Below are 17,584 nucleotides of genomic sequence, written 5' to 3' on the forward strand. Positions count from 1 at the left end.
AGTGAAGATGGAAACTCTATGATACACTTGACTCAATGTTCAGTTCTGTCCCAGGAAAATAACTCTCTGGCTTAGTGAGTTACAAGGAAATGCCAGCTGTTTCCTTCTCATGAGAGGGTTTGTTGACTTGTCAGCCCCACCACTTGGGCTTACAGAGAGCACTTCAGGACCTGCAGCTCTGTTCCCTTTAGCACCAAGGCTAAACCATCAGCAGTAAATGTGACTGCAGAGGTCTCCGAGACAGAACAAATTTAACTCACCCCTTCCCAAGTGTCTGCAGATAAGGGCTTGAGCCAGCATCATCTGTCCACAGCGTAGCATACATCCCCAGCCAGCATCAGATGAAGGGCCTGTTCCCCCTGTTGGCAAAATGGATGAGAATGAACGTGAGTTCATTAAATTGCCCTTTCCTGAAACATCAGCATATTGGAGAATCATACAATATAGATAGGCACACATACTCAGAATAGAGAGGCAAGAGATAAAGCCAGATATCCAACAAGGTTTGTTACAGGGTAGAACTTGCAAAGATAAAGCTGAGTTAACCAAAACGGGTTCTATGACCTAAGGCAAAATAAACAAATGAACAAAACCTGCCATGTATGTTTTCTGCTTAGAGATATCCAGGCATGCATTCAATTTTGGTAGATGACTGACTACCATGTATGACTACCAACACTTAATCCATGACATGTCATCATCTGCCTGACCAAATCTGGCTTTTCACAGCTCACTTCCAGAGGAAGGCAATCTTATCTGACTTAAAGAATAAATGCTACCAAAGTTGATCATCAGTATGGTCAAGGAAATCTGGGAAGCTCTTGACCATTCTAAATATACATTATGAAGCTCTGAATGGTAAGGAGAATGTAAATAGAGGAAAGAGTCCTAGGTTAGGCATCAGAAGACCAGTCTCTAGTTACCTAATCTAAGTCTCATCTGTAAACTGGAGATAATAGCATATACCTTGCCTACTATCAATGGATACTGTAAGAATTATATGAGAGAGTATCTATAAAAGTATTCTACCGCCCATTCAAGATGATGTAAATATTTGGTATAATGAGTATGGTCATAACGTTGTTTAGTCTCTAAGTGGACTCTTTGCAACCCCATGGACTGGGGCCCACCAGGCTCCTCTGTCCATGGGATTATCCCGGCAACAATACTGGAGTGAGCAGCTATTTCCTCTTCCAGGGGACCCTCCTGACCAAGGAATTGAACCCATGTCTCCTGCATTGGCAGGTGGATTCTTTACCACTGAGCCACCAGGGAAGCCCTAATATAAAATACTATTAATAAATTAGAAATATACTATATTTTTAAAAGGTATAAAACCAATTAATAAGACAACAGGTTCCATTTGAAGAACACTTGATGTAACAAAAATCCTATACATGTGGCCGGGCACGCGGTCGGGGGGCAGCACTCAATATCCTTTTTCAAAGTACTTTGAAGTGAGACAACTTGGATGGCAGAGGAGACATTATGCTTTCATTGCTTCGTCTCCCAACACAGAAGTGGAAAAGTATGCTATAAGCATGGTCTCACAAGACTAACCATGAATGACATCATCAACCATGTAAGACAAGTGGTCCAAGATGGCTGTTCCTTTCCTTTTGTTGTGGGGACTGAAGGAGAGTTGCTACAGCAAAATGAGGAGAGTTGAGCCAACTTGTCAGCTGGAAGCAGAGTCCGTTGGCTCTTGCTAATGGTGGGATTATAGGCCAGATTAGTATGGAAATATGCAATGAAGCCCACATAAAGAAGGGATCATCTCTTTCAAAACATTGTCAGAGTTGAATTGCAAATGTTTTCAAATCTTGCAAAGATCTCTTCATCCAGAAAAAAATTAACAGTTTAGAATTAGAGTAGTAAAGATTGTTCTTTTGTGTATTTTACTCAGGTACTTCCTATGGAGAGCAAAAAAAAAAAGAAAGTCTGTGTGAACTTCATTTTTCACACTTATCAGAAAGATAGATTTCAGTCCAGTTATTAGGTCCAGTCCCAAAACAAAATCAGTCAGACAGGTTTCCTCTAGGAGAATAGCTTCCACCAACTGAGTTTGGTGATCCTTTTCTATAGGACCACAAGATTAGAAAGAAGTAACCCTGTTTGCAAACATTTACAAATTTTCTCTGGAGGGATACTATTTACTTAGCTCATTAAACTGTCCTTTTTTCTAGACAGCAGCTGGTATTCTTAACTGCCAAGGATATCCACTATAATTCATTTCTCAGTGGCAAAGTGTTTTCATATCATAGGAAGAAAAAAAAAAGCAAGATAATTATTTTCTTTCCTTCAAGGTACAGTCATCTTTAATAATCAAATAACTCCATAAAGCAGTGGATTGTATCAAGTTAAAAGTGTGACTGTTTCGTTGCTCTTAGACTTAAAACAATATCTCTAGTGCCCAAACACTTAGAGGTGGGCTCAAAAGTAAACCGGCATTACACATTAACACCACGGAACCATACATGCTGAGGCACATTGGCAACGAAACTTCTGTATGAAGCATAAGACTTAATCAACTACTCCCCCAAATTAAATTCTTCACCATAGTGAATTGTTAATTCTGAGGTTTCCATGATATCACTGATAACCTCAGGAAAGCTATCTATAAGGAAGAAAGCACAGTATAACAAATGATATACCTACCAATTGGTGAAAATTTCCTCCTGTATGTAAACCATAGACGAGCACTTATATCAGACAACAGCTTAGATTTTTCTGTAATTAAATGTGAAATTAAAATTAAATCACCATATCCCATCTAAAGATATCTGTCTTTGATTTCTGAGCCAGGGGCAAACTAAATTTCAAATAACCAGTCATTTTCATTGTTATGAGGTTAAGGGAAATTCATAAGAAATGCAATCTCATTTTAGCCAAATAATTTCAGTATTTCCTCCCGCATATATTTTGACCAGAGCTACTGGCTACAATGATGCTAAGTGGCTCCTATCTCCTCACTGAACTCCATAGCCCCAGCAGGTACTTAACACTGAGATCACATGGCCAAAAGACACAGACCAGGAAAAGCAAGGATCTTGGGCAACCTAATGACAAGGCAGTCAGCCCCTGCCTGATAGTTGGCTGGATCTCTCATCAGCATCCATAGTCTGTTACCTAAAACGAGGGATAGGTTGTTGGCATTTGTGTGTGCACATAAATCTTTAACTAAAAAGATGTCCCTGCTAAGCAAATTAATTGTGTAAGAAATTAGTGCACTGGCATTTCTAATAATCTAAATGGTGATATAACATCACAAATGCTTTTGTAATTTTTTTCAAAGCATGCTTTCCTGTATATATTTTACGGTGTAAATTTACTTCAGTGGCCACAAATATGGCTTCCACATGCCCATCTGTACTTAGGTGTGCTTCTGTCTTAGGCTTCTTTCTCCTCCTTCTCAAAACACATCTATCTTCATAATTCTGTACAGAATTTATAGTCATTGCACTTTAAAACAAGAAAAGGCAATTCGGTGTTAACCAATAGTCTCTATTTTCTCTTCTGCCTTTCCTTTGAACAAATCAGAAAGCTGAGCTGTCTGGATGTTTCTTCCCCTTCATGTCGCCAGCGCCTAGCACAGTATGGGAAGCAGATGTAAAATGGTCAAGAGTAAGACTTCTGGAGTCATGCTCTGCCTGGGTTTGAGCCCTGATTCTGCTCCTTACCAACTGTGTGGCCTTGTTACTTAACTTCTCTGAGCTTCAGTTTCCTCATCTATATAATGGGGAGAAGAATTGCACCCACTTCACAGAGAGATGAGTATTCAACAAGATAACACTACATGGAAGGCAGTAGCTTCCATGGTACAGTACACAATAAACCTGAGGGAGATGTTAGCTATTATTTTATCCCCTTGTCACAAATGCTCATGCCCCTCACTCCTTCCCCTGATATTCTCTATGTCTTCTGGCTTGCCTATATGCTAGAAAGGCTGGGGAAAGTTGTATAGGCATTTTGTAAAGATTTATTTATTTCCTGGCTACGATGGGTCTTCAGTGTTCTGTGTAGGCTTTCTCTAGCGGTGGCAAGTGGGGGCTACTCTTCATTGTTGCGCGTGGGCTTCTCAATGGCCTCTCTTGTTGTGAAGCATAGGCTCTAAGCATGTGAGCTCAGTGATTGTGGCCTGTGAGCTCTAGAGCACAGGTGCACAGGCTTAGCTGCTCTGTGGCATGTGGGATCTTCCTGGTGAAACCCATGTCCCCTGCATTGGCAGGCGGATTCTTAACCACTGGACCACCAGGGAAGCCCTAGACTTTAATAAGAGTTTCACCTTGACAGGGCTTTTCCAACTTAACATTTGAAACTGGGCATATTTGGCAACTTGGGGATCCCTGTTGTCGGGAAATGCACAACTAGAAGAGATCACCTGCAGTCCCTCTCCTGTTAATTACTGGCAAAAGGAGTTAAGATCCAGAAAGTGACTTCTCCAAGGTAGAAGAGCCTGAATACAAAAGGTCTCCTCATTGTTAGCACTAGGTGCTCTCCACTATTCAGGATTTTCCAGTCAAAAGGATGGAGCCAGACTCAAATGGAATTAGCAGATGCTAACTTCTTCTCTTGCCCTTTATTTATGTATTTCTTTTTGGCTGTGCTGGGTCTTCGTTGCCACATGGGCTCTTCTCTAGTTGCGGTGAGCGGGGCTACACTCTAGGCACAGTGCACAGGTTCTTTCTCTTGCTGCAGAGCACGGGCTCCAGGGCACGCTGGCTTCAGTAGTTGTGGCTTGCAGACTGCAGCGCACAGGCTCAGTGGCTGGGGTGCACAAGCTTAGTTGCTCTGCAGCATGTGGGATCTTCCTGGATCTCGGATGGAACCCATGTCTCCTATATTGGCAGGTGGACTCCCTACCACTGAGCCACCAGGGAGGCCCCCCTCTCTTGCCTTTTGGTCAGCTTCTTCCTGTCCCTCCCTCCATGCTAGGGCCTCCAAAGAGGATCTCTCTTCAGACACAAAACTCAGAGCTGCCTCTTTCCAAGTTCAGGTTTTGTCTATGTGCGGGGTTGTTAGCACATTCAGGTTAAAAGGTCTTTCTCAATCTATAAGAATGTAATGGTAAGGAAGAGAAAGCCAAGCCTCCTTTCCATATAGCTGCAGTGGCTAAAAGTTCTGTACAAAATCAGAAAAAACTGAGATAGTACCACAGTCAGCAAAAGCTCTAAAACGATAAGACTTCTCAGTATCTGAGACTGTGACAGCCATGGGCTGTTTAGAAGTCCCTTGGGTGGCAGGGTTTTTCATCAGGACATGAGAGGAATGAGAAGTATGTAGTCATCAAAGACTAGATACTGGTTAGTAATATCCAGAGCCGGTCTATGTTTTTTGAAACCCGAGACTTATAGAATTGGGGCGTTCTCCTTTAAGAAAAAAAATATGACTTTTTCAAATTGTACAAATACCTATGACCATGTGAACATACTGCTAGGGCCTCAGAAGGGTCTCTGCATGCAAGAAAGGGGCCAGAGGCTTAAACTCCTCCAGCTGTAAAGTAAATCTGCCTAGCAGTAGCATTAACCCCTTATCAACCCAAGAAGGAAAACAGGGTAGGACTTCAACCTTGGGCACCCATCTCATTTGGGTTCTCACAGACAAATGCAACCAAACCTTACCTGTTTTAAGAAGATGCTGTTTTCCCAAGATCCATACCAGCTCATCTGTATCTGGAAACTCTTCTAGGTAGTCAGCAAAAATAGTAATCTGGTTTTCATACTTGGATAAAACTGAAAAGGAAAGAAACCTAAGCAAAATGTAATAGAGGGGACTTGCTTCTATGATTTATTAATTATTACCTTTGTCCTGAAGGTAAAAATTAGTTGTTTTTTTTTTTTTAGATTCACCACTGGAATCTAATGGAAGCAAATCCTCCTGCTTGAGAAACAAAGACACTTATGGGGCCTCAAAATCTTTTAAGAGAGGGATTTCCTTTGACCACCTGTTAAGACCTTCTTTTTCTCATGGTCCCATTTGGCACCATCTCTGAATGATGTTTTGGTCACAATTACATCAAACATTTTGTTCTAATGGGGCTTTCTTTGTAAACAGCCACTTTCTAGCTTGTCTTAGTGTGAGTGTAGTACACGGTGACACAATAGTACCTGCATACCTGACCTCTTTCCATGTCTAATCAGACCCCAGGGACTAATGTGAGGTTTCTAGCAGCCGGTGGCTTAGAAGGGGGCTATGACAAGCCTGAAACACTATATATACAACTCTGAAAATGTAATATTTTAGCTGGAAGTCCAGATGTTTTATCAGTAATTTAGTGTTTTATTCACCTACAACTTCTACAAAGAAGAATCTTGAAGCAACTGATAAATAGAACTTGTTCTTGGGATTCACAAATGACCATGGTTATCTCTCAACAGACAAGAACTGAACAAAATACAATTAAATCTCATAAGTTCAAAGGCCACACTCTCAGAACTTATGTCCAGGTAATGTGGGATGAGTTAAAATTCACTTCTGTACTGCCTGCAGGGAAAGGATCTGCTAAAAGACTCAAGATTGACTTGTGAAGGGAAGGACCTTATCACAAGTTTCCTTTAAGTACTGAGTTGGCCAACAAGTTCATTCAGATTTTTCCATGTGAGGTTATGGGAAAACCTGAACAAACTTTTTGGCCAAGCCAGTCATTTTCTGAAAGAAAGAATATCATAGGTGGTAAGTAAGTTTCCGAGTCAGCCCAGAAAAATCTATCTTAACCTATAAGCAGAAAAATGAAATTGTTAGTATATTTCATAGTTTATGGTACTGTTTCAATGACAAATCATATTTCAAGTTCAAAGCTGAGACAACCGAGCACACATCTTATCATCTCAGCAATTGGAGGCTCCCAGACCCTACAGGGAGGGGAGCTCAGAGCCAGTAGGGGCCATTTTGTGCAGCTATCAGTAGCTGCAAGGGCTCTCCCAGATCAGCCCCTAAGAGCACCAAGGGAATAGTTTCCTATAAAAAATATCATTGCGGGATGTGTTGAGCTCCCTTGAAAGGACACATTGCTTTCTTCTGGCTTTGTTTTCTAAGGCAGGAGCATGCTGTTTTCATAGAAATAAATGGTCTTTCCTAGAAATAAATAAATGAGTCTTATCTGATCATGAAAACAGACTACTCGGTTGGAGGCTGACGTTATACTTTGTATAATTTGTATACATTGAAGTCATAATTTGTTTGAAGTTATAATTTTTGAAACACAACTACCCGGGGATACTGCCCTCCTTGAAATATCTGACAGAAGTCCAATCTTTCAGGGATTTAGGTAGCCTTTCTCCTCAAGATGTTTTCATCATTAGGGTCACAGCCATGGCTCTATTTCCAATGTACAGAAGTTCGAAATGAGACAGCCATTTCATTCCCCAGTGAAAACTCATCACTGCCAAATCTGCCAGGGAGCTTGTGTCACAGTCTTAGCCTTTCTGCCCCTGGCCACAGCCCCTGGCCCCTGCTCAGGAAATAGCAGGCTAAAAATGATCATCCAGGTCAGGCCATCCCCAGGAGGTGGTGGACAGAGGTGGCGTAAATCACACTGTGTACCTTCCCACACCATTCTCCACCCCTCACAGGCAAGAGAAATCAGGTTAAAACAAACATCCAGTGCAGCCTAGAAAAGGGGGGCAGAGCGGAGGGGAGAGTCAGAAAATAAGCAATTTGAGAGAAGTGCGGGAAAGGGGCAACCTCTCGGGCATTCCCCTGGTAGGGATGAGGAAGGTGGTATTGGATGAATGTACAGCATGTATGCATATAAGCCTTGGGTCTTTTTTTAGTACTGGCTAAAAAAAAAATTCTCTATCGCCAACCCTGTCTCAGTGAGTCACTGCCCAGTTATCTGGTCAAATTAGTACAGCCCCTTACAGCCTGTGAGAACTGCACTGCTTCATTTGAGATGGCTCTGACCAAAATGATAGCCAAAGAATTTTCCTCTTGCTCTTACACCCCTCACCCCCAGGCCAGGAAAAAGGGCAATTACAGTCTCTATTCTTCCAGAGTCTCTAGAAAATGGACTCCAAGAATGCAGTGCGTCAGCCCATAACCAGGCTGAGTTGAAAACTACAGGGATGAAACAAAAGAAAGCCAGACCAGAAGATGAGATTAACAGAAGTACAGAGCGATAACATGAGGAGAGTGTATAAAAGGGAGTCTAGGGGAGGAAAGGGGACTTGATCTTCCACAAGAATTCAGAAAGATGAAGCCAACTGGGTTGTGGTTGAGGTGCAGAAGTGAAATGGCATTTCCAAACAAATCACTTCTCACTAACAGCAATCCTTCTGAAAAAAATTTTCGTAAACTACTTTTGTCTTACCTTAAAATTAACAAACAAGACATCAGACTTATATAAGCTCCTCGCCCTTTCAACCTGTTTAAAGACATAGGAACTATACAAGCAGAGCTACCAATATTACAGCTTGGTGTACCAAGAGTCAGCTTCTATAAGGTCTGATGGGCAACAGGCTTCACTCTGTTCCATTCTACTTTAATAATCATTAAAAAAGACTGAAGTCTCTGCTGGGTTAGCTTAGTAGTCAAATAATAACTGAGAAAAAGATTTCCATAAGCTCCTGGAACCGAAACATCTCCCAGTCTTGGCCAAGACGCTCTGTGTACATGCTAGGGCATGCTTTCAACACTCAGCCAGGCAGTTGATTAACTCTGCCTTAGTCGTCCCTTTCTGCTTATACAGAGCCAAGGTCAGCCAGAGTGAGAGCTGAGGGCCTGCTCAGGTCTTTCCTGAGCATGCACATAGCCTTGGGACTGCACACATCCCTGAGCAGGCATGTGGTCCTCTAGGTTCCCAAGAATATGCCTGAACTTTTCAAAGTGCCAACAAATATATTATTCTTCAGCTTTACCTTTCAAACTTTTTGGTTATCCACTCCTCAAATAGCTGTGAAGTTAATCAGTTGCCTCTAATAGTTTTCCAGAAAAGCACCCCCCCACAACCCAGAGAGGGGGAGGCTATCTGCACCTCTAAGTCAAGCCAAATAAAGTTTTACATGTGGGGTTTTCCGGGGAATTGCCAGACAGATCAAATAATGACAGCTCTCTAGAAATGAGGATTTACAGGAGTTTCAAACCTGTTCTGCATCCTCCAGGGATTACCAGGTTGCTGGCTTTCCCTATGGTTGCAAGCTGTGAATTCTCAAGGCCACTGAAAAGCTGGAGAGCAAAAGATGGGCATAGCACAAGTGAAAATGCCACAAAGCTGACTATTATAAGGCAGTCATTTTTCATGAATAAATGAATATTCCACAGACTGGTGCAAACCTTTGGTTAATTTCCAGAGTGCTGCAAAAGTTGGTTCTGATCGTCTTTGCCAATTCTTTTCATTTCTATTATAGGCAGAATTTTCAGAAGTCTTCACTCTGCCCTTTTTGCTGATGACTTACTTGAATAATGTGCTTTCCAGTGATTGACTATATTTGTAAGGGTTATTTTGTAAAACGGCAAGTAAACGAAAAAAATCACTTTAAATAACAGATTTTCTGATAGCACTTAACAAAACTTGTACATCAAGTCTCCTAGATTCTGTGGGGTTTGTTCCCCACAAACAATAAAAAGACTCTAAAGGGACATCAAAAGGTCACAGAGTCTCATGGCCAGAAAAAACCTGAGACACCACAGAGTATCTTGCTTGTGAAAAAAAAAAAGTGAAAGTGTTAGTTGCTCAGTCATGTCCAACTCTTCGTGACTCCATAGACTGTAGCCTGCCAGGCTCCTCTGTCCATGAGATTCTCCAGCAAGAATACTGGAGTAGATTGCTATTTCCTCCTCCAGGGGATCTTCCCGATCCAGGGATCGAACCTGGGTCTCCTGCATTGCAGGCAGGATGTTTACCATCTGAGCCACCAGGGAAGCCCCATACCATTTATAGTTATTGTAAATTATTGACTATGTTCCCTGTTCTGTACTATATGTACTTGTAGCTTATTATATGACTCAGACGGTAAAGCATCTGTCTACAATGCAGGAGACCTGGGTTTGATCCCTGGGTCAGGAAGATCCGCTGGAGAAGGAAACGGCAATCCACTCCAGTACTATTGCCTGGAAAATCCCATGGACAGAGGAGCCTGGTACGCTACAGTCCATGGGGCTGCAAAGAGTCAGACATGACTGAGTGACTTTCCTTCCTGTTCCTTGTGCCTCTTAACCCATTAACCTTATCTTCCCCTTCCCACATCTCTCTCCCCACTAGTAACCACTCACTTTTTCTCTGTCAGTCTGTTTCCTTTTTGGTATAATTACTAGTTTAATATACTCACATTCAACATATTTTCAGGTCACACCTTCAAAATCATAAGAAAATGGTCACAGGAGACAGGTATGGTAAGTTCAGTTCAGTTCAGTCGCTCAGTCGTGTCCGACTCTTTGCGACCCCATGAACCGCAGCACGCCAGGCCTCCCTGTCCATCCCCAACTCCTGGAGTTCACTCAAACTCATGTCCATCGAGTTGGTGATGCCAACCAGCCATCTCATCCTCTGTCATCCCCTTCTCCTCCTGCCCCCAATCCCTCCCAGCATCAGAGTCTTTTCCAATGAGTCAACTCTTCGCATAAGGTATGGTAAGGGCTGAATATAAATTAATATACTCATTCCATAAACTTTTACAGAGTACCTACTATGTGCTAAGGGGGCTTCTCAGGTGGTGCTAGTGGTAAAGAACCCACCTGCCAATGCAAGAGACCTAAGAGGTGTGGGTTCAATCCCTGGGTTGGGAAGATCCCCTGGAGGAGGGCATGGCAACCCACTCCAGTATTCTAGCCTGGAGAATCCCATGGACAGAGGAGCCTGGTGGGCATAGGGTTGCAAAGAGTCAGACACAACTGAAGCAACTTAGCACACACATGCATACTATATGCTAAGCACAATGGAAAAGACATCACTGAGATGTAGCCTCCATCATCCAAAGCATTTAATCTAGTAGAGAGGATAGGTCTGCAAACAAACAACAATAAGTACTATAAGAAAGGAAAGTGGGAGAGAAGAGATCAAGATGGTGGAGTAAGAAGTGGAGCCTACCTCCTGCTACAAATGCATCTAAAATATACCTACACGTGGAACAATTCTCATTGAAACTAACTGGAAACTGGCAGAAGCACTCCTGTACAACCAAGGTTGTAAGAACAATCCACACATAATTCAGTAGGAAGGGAAGAAAAGTAATCAGGTCAAGACCTGTGCCCCTGGGAGGGGAATCAGAAGAAAAGGGAGGTTTCATAGGTGGGGTGTGATCAGGTCAAGCCACAGACTGGGTGCCCCAGACCTAGGGTCCTATGTAGAGGAGACAAGCCCCCTTGGCTGGCCAGAGGACTGGACTCTACTCATGAGGAGGGTATGCATTGGCTGTCTTTGAGGCAGGGCAGAGAAAGATTTGCTCTGAGACCTCTGGGTTTCCAACAACCAGCTAGCCATGCACCCCAGCCCAAAGTACCGAGCGACACTCCCATCCTGTCTATTCTGTGTCATGGCACAGCAATTGGATCTGGGGAAGCCATAACCAGGGAAAAGACTTGACCATTGGACACAGAGGTGACCAAGTCCCAGGGTAATGCCTGAGTGGGGCAGCAATGGCCACTGTTGACACCTACTCAAACATCTCAGATGGCAGCCACCCCACCACGGCTCGCCCCCCACCTTGCTACACACAGAGGGATCACAAGGGCCCCACCCGCCATATGGAGCAGTCCTACAACAGGGCAGGAACAGCTGAGGCTGGGAACAGTGATCAGCTGTGAGAGACAAAGAAGAACTGCCCCTGAGGCAAGGCAGAGAGAGGTCTGCCTTAGCAGCTCTGGGTTTCCTATGACCACTTTGCCATGCCCACCAGCCTGAGACCAGTGAATACCCTGGTCCTGCTCAACCCATGCCATAGTGCTGAACTGGATCTGGGGTGCCCACGACAGAGGAAAAGATTCAACCATGGGACACAGAGGTCTGAGTGGAACTTTCTTAGCTCTTACTGAAGCAGTGCCTCAGAACCCCCCAGATGTCTGACACCAGCCACTGCACCACAGCTGACCTCCCAACAGATGCGGAGAGTTCACACAGGCGCCGTCTTTCCTGTAGAGACGTTCCATGACAGGGGAGGGGTGGTGAAGGCTGCGAGGGACAAAGGGGATCTGCACCTGAAGCTATGTCTGAGTGAAGCTGTGGACATCTATACAGGCAGTCAGCACATGGGGCCCCACTTGCTTTAGCATTCCCCTTCTCTGGGGCAAAGGTCCTAGTGTGAGGAGGAGAGAAAAACAGTCAGCTCAGGCCCCACCCCTGAGAGGGTGGTGACAGCCACTGAGCAGAGAGGAAGTCCCGTCTCACACTCACCACCAGCTCTAGCCGCTCTGTCTCCAGCCACACCCATTACCAAGGTGATAGTGGCCAGTGCACTGAGCAAAGATGTGACTTGTGTTCACATCAAATCCAGCTCTCCCACCAAAGGCACTGAGCACACACACTCTGTATAGAGATGGTTCCACCGGGAAGGACTTGTGTTCACATCAAATCCAGCTCTCACACCAAACGCACTGGGCACACACAGTATAGAGACGGTTCCACTGAAAAATACACTTTCAAGATTGCAATAAACAACTGTTTCACCTAAACTCATAGAGGCAAGAAAGTCAAGCAAAATGAAAAGGCAGAGTAACTACTCTCAATTGAAAGAGCAAGAGACAATCCCTAAAAAATAATGAAAGAGAAAGAAAAGAGATTTAAAAAACAGAAATAAAAAAAAAAATTACGAGATAAAGAATTCAAAACATTGATAATAAAAATGTTAACTGAATTAGGGAAAACAATTGATGCAATCAGAGAACATTTCAGCAAGGAACTAGAAAATATTTTAAAAAAAGACCCAGTCAGAAATGAATAATTCAATAGCTGAAATAAAAGCACACTAGAAGGAATCAATAGCAGACAAAGTAATACAGAGGAACACGTAAGTGATCTAGAAGTCAGAAAAATGGAAACCACACAATCTGAACAGCAGTAAGAAAAGCAAATTTTAAAAAATAATAAAGCAACTGAAGATATTCTTGGGACAACACTAAGCATCCAAACATTTGCATTATATGGGTTCTAGAAGGAGAAGAGAGAGAAAGGAAGATCAAAAATGTATTTGAAGAAATTATGCCTGAAAACTCCCAAACCTGAAGAAGGAAACATATATACAGGTATAGGAATCACACAGGATCTCAAATAAGATAAACAGACCCACACCAATACATATCATAGTTAAAATGGCAAAAGTGAATGATAAAGACAGGATTCTAAAGGCAGCAGGAGAAAAAAGTCATTTGCAAGGCAACCTCCATAAGGCTATTAGCTGATTTCTCTGCAGAAACCTTGCAGGCCAGAAAGCAGTGACATGATATATTTAAAGTGCTAAAAGGTAAAAACTTGCAACCTAGGACAATCTACCCAGCAAACTCATCATTTAGAAGGAGAAATAAATAACTTCTCAGATAAACAAAAATTAAAAGAGCTCCTCAATACTAAATGCACAATAAAAGAAAAGCCAAAGGGTCTTTTCTAAATGGAAAAGTAGTAAGAATCTATAGTAAAGGGAAAATCCCACTAGGAAAGGCAAATATGTAGTAGGGACTGGGGTCAAACACTTAAACAAGCCAGTATGTAAATTAAAAGACAAAAAAATTGTATAAGCAATTATAACTACAATAAACAGTAACGGGATAATATTGAAGATGTAGACTATGATATGACATCAAAAACACAAAATTATTAAAAAATGGTAAAAATTGATTTTAAATGATTTTAAAATGAGCAGACCTGAATAGACTTTTTTCCAAAGAAGACATACAGATGGCTAGCAGCTATATGAAAAGATACTCAACATCACTAATTATCAGAGAAATGCAAATCAAAGTAACAAGGAGATAGGATCTCACACCTGTCAGAATGGCTATCATCGAAAAGCCTACAAATAACAAACGTTGGAAACAATGTGAAGAAAAGAGAACCTGTGTACACTGCTGGTGGGAAGGCAACTTTGTGCAGCCACTATGGAGAACAGTATGGAGGTTCCTCAATAAATTAAAACCAGAACTACCACATGACCCAGCAATTCTACTCCTGATAATATACTCAGAAAACAATGCAAACACTAATTCAAAAAGATACATACACCCCAAAGTTCATTGCAGCACTAGGTACAATAGCCACAATATGAAAGCAACCCAAGAACCCATCAACAGCTGAATAGATGAAGAAGATGTGGTGTGGGTATATATATATATATATATATATATACACACCACAATGGAATACTACTTGGTCATAAAAAGGATGAAATACTGCCATTTGCAGCAACATGGATAGACCTAGAAAATATTATGTTTAGTGAAATAAGTGAGATCAATACAAACGCAGTATGATATCACTTATATGTGCAATATAAAAAATAATAATGCAAATATATATGTAAAACAGAAATAGACTTACAGATAGGAAACAAATTAATGGCTACCAAAGGGGAGAGAGAAGAGGAGAAGGGCAAATTAGGGGTATGGAATTAAGAGATAAAAACTACTATGTATAAGATAGTGAAGCAACAAGTATATATTGCATATAGCAAAGGAAATTATAGCTATCATCTTGTGGCAGTTTTTAATAGAGTATAAGCTGTAAAAATATTGAATCACAGTGCTATATACCTGAAACTAATTTTATAAATGGACTACATTTCAATTTAAAAAAGGAAAGTGATGTGGAAGGCAACAAATGATTAATTTGGGAATGAAAGGACCTTCAACAATCTTGAAAAGGTAGCATCAAATCTGAGCCTCAGGACTTCCCTGGCAGTCTAGTGCTTGAGACCCTGAGCTTCCCAGCCAGTGGGAACTTGCTGTATGATGCAGAGAGCTCAATCCAACAGCTCTGTGACAACCTAGAGGAGTGGGATGGAGCGGGAGGTAGGAGGGAAGTTCAAGAGGGAGGGGACACATGTGTACCTATGACTGATTCATGTTGATGTATGGTAGAAATCAATACAATATTGTAAAGTAATTATCCTCCAACTAAAATGAATAAATTTTAAAACTAAAAATAAAAAAATATTAAAAAAAGACTCCATGCTCCCACTGCAGGGAGCACAGGTTCAGTGCCTAGTCAGGGAACTGACATCCTACATGCTGAGCAGTGTGGCCAAAATTTTTTTTAAAAAAGCCGAACTTTAGTGAAAAAAAAGATAAAAACAAAAAAAAGTGAGATGGGGAAGGGAAGAAACTCCTGGTTGGAGGAACACCAAAAGGATTTGGCAAGCATGTGGGATGGGTCTAGGAAAAGTGAGACAGAGAGTAAAAAATAACTTGTATTTTTCAAGTGTGGATGATGAAATGGTAGCAGAAAAACATAGTGGTGGGGGGTAGGGGGATAATAATCTTGATCCAGCCAGAACATGTTAGATTCATGGATTTGCTTGACAAAGAAATGAGAGGCTATAAAAAATGCAGAGGAAAATCAACCTGCACAGGGGTCATATAGAGGTGCCTGGTAGATGGCAGGTTGATTAGCAGAGCTGAGGAAAGCAGGAGGAATCCAGAAGAATAAAACTCAGCCTAAAATATACCTTCATCCCCTTCCTCCTGGGTCCATGTAGTGTCCTGGTCTTCCCAGCCTCTGCATAGGCCCTGTGCATAGGCCCTGCCCCCATTTTCATTTCTCTTCCTCCCAGTGCCCTGCTTTTCTGACACCCAAGAATTTTGAAAATAAAGAATAGATAGAAATTCTTAGCATTTCAAAGGGGATTTTCACGTTCAAAACTGCAAGTTTCCTTGAATTTATTCAGCGAGTTACACCTTAGTGATGCTGGGTTGTCAAAGAATGCCAAAGACATGAATGATTTCTCTACAGACCAGTGTAAACTTTGACACCCTAAGAAAAGAATCTTGTCATTTTTAGACTTAGGCTAGACAATCTTAGCCAAAGAGTTACCATCCAGCTAAAGTTTATGACTTTTTGAGATTCTACTGAACAGACTAGTATTGGTGGTGACGCAAGACAGGAATCTGCTCCTGACAGATTTCAGGATGAGTCAGCAAAGAGATAACCAGTCCAGTTGTCAAGGGAACCATTGCTAACTGATAAGACCCTTTGGTTTTCAGCTAGAAAAAGCAACTGGGCCATAGAAACTTGGCCCGTCAAAATACAACATTTCTTAAAGATTTCAGTCAATTCATCCTATTGGCAACAATGGTAGAATAAAATGCAATGGAAAAAAAATGGACTCTTTCTGGTTTTCTTTAAATGACAAGTTTGAAAAGGTTATCGTCTTGTAAAGTATATCTTGTTTGCTTTTTACACTTAGGGACAAATTATTGCCTGCTGTTTGCTACCTGAAATGCCTTTAGATATACCCATGAGGAAATGGGATTCCATGTACAAGTGGATCAGGAGCATACTTAACACAGAGACTACTGAATCTCTTTCTGCTTTTGATAAGGTAACTCTGATCTTCTTGAACAGATGCATTTTTCAGAAGAATAAAAAGATGCCACTTTTATAATGGTTATCTTTGTTGATTAGGCATATAAAGAGGGTAGCACACTGGAGGGAGGGGGAGGGAAGGAGGAAAAGTATTTGGTCACTTTATAATTCAAGATTTGAGGCAAATTCCACAAACTGAGGTGAGAATCACGTTGATTCTTCATGAGTGGGTTTTGTTGTTCTTAAGAATCAACCTGTTTTTATGGAAAGCATGGTTGTATTCCCAAGGAAGACCATTTCACATTCGTGCCAGTGTCCCATCATCCAGTGGGTCCACAGCAAGCCTCCATTGTATGTATCTTTGATTTTGAACAGTATCCAAACCAGAAAGCAGCAATACTCAAATACAGAGCTTATGTTTCATGTAGGAAGCAAGACAATATGACAATATTTAGTCAGAATGAGTGTGTCAAATGGTTTTTCTCTAACATTAAAAAGAAAAACATTGGGGGTGGCTTTTATTTCGTCATGGTGAAGAAAAGGTGGAGTCACTCCTCACCCCTCCTGAAAATAGCTCTAGCTTAAGAATCCCAAAGTGTAAGTTCTAGTCCCACTCTGCCACTAACTAGCTATGTGACCTTGGAAAACTTACTGCACTTCTTTGGGCCTCGATTCTCCATCTATAAAATGACAAGCTTATGTTTTCAAACAGGACATCATAACTCATCAGTTGGTTGTGTGTATATAAATTGGATTGAAATATAAAATTTCTTTCTCATTGTATTCTTGGATTTAAAAAGTCGGAATATCACTGGTCTAGACCTATGCTATCCAACACAGTAACCATGTGCAGCTGCCTACATTTAAATTAATTCAAGTTAAACACAACTAAAAATTAAGTTAGTTGCATTTGCCACATTTCAAGCACTCAACAGCCACATGTGCTAGTGGCTACCATACTGGACAGCGCAGTTGTAGAATCGTTTTGTCATCACAGTTCTATTGCAGTCCTATTCTAATGGTGTTTCTATGATTCTACTGGAGGTGACGGTAGGGTGGGTTGTTAGGAGGGGTACTCTAAGCTCTTAGGAAAGAAGACAGGTTCACTTGTCTCTTTCTTAAGAGATTTTGTGTGAATTT

General features: G+C 41.6%; 1 protein-coding gene across 4 annotated transcripts in view; it reads right to left on the minus strand.

Annotated features, from left to right (window-relative positions):
* Positions 1-17,584, minus strand: part of ATG4A (autophagy related 4A cysteine peptidase) — an 81,542-nt gene that overhangs the window by 27,901 nt on the left and 36,057 nt on the right. For 2 of the 4 annotated variants that reach the window (XM_070292142.1, XM_070292140.1), the window contains 3 exons: positions 5,622-5,732; positions 2,659-2,730; positions 261-359 (listed from right to left, as the gene is read on the minus strand). In XM_070292142.1, coding sequence (XP_070148243.1) covers positions 261-359; positions 2,659-2,730; positions 5,622-5,732 — 282 coding nt within the window. The remainder of the gene's footprint in view (positions 1-260; positions 360-2,658; positions 2,731-5,621; positions 5,733-17,584) is intronic. The other 2 variants (XM_070292141.1, XM_070292143.1) reach the window with 1 other exon arrangement.

This window comes from Ovis canadensis, chromosome X (assembly GCF_042477335.2).
Source record: "Ovis canadensis isolate MfBH-ARS-UI-01 breed Bighorn chromosome X, ARS-UI_OviCan_v2, whole genome shotgun sequence".
NCBI classification, from domain to species: Eukaryota; Metazoa; Chordata; class Mammalia; order Artiodactyla; family Bovidae; genus Ovis; species Ovis canadensis.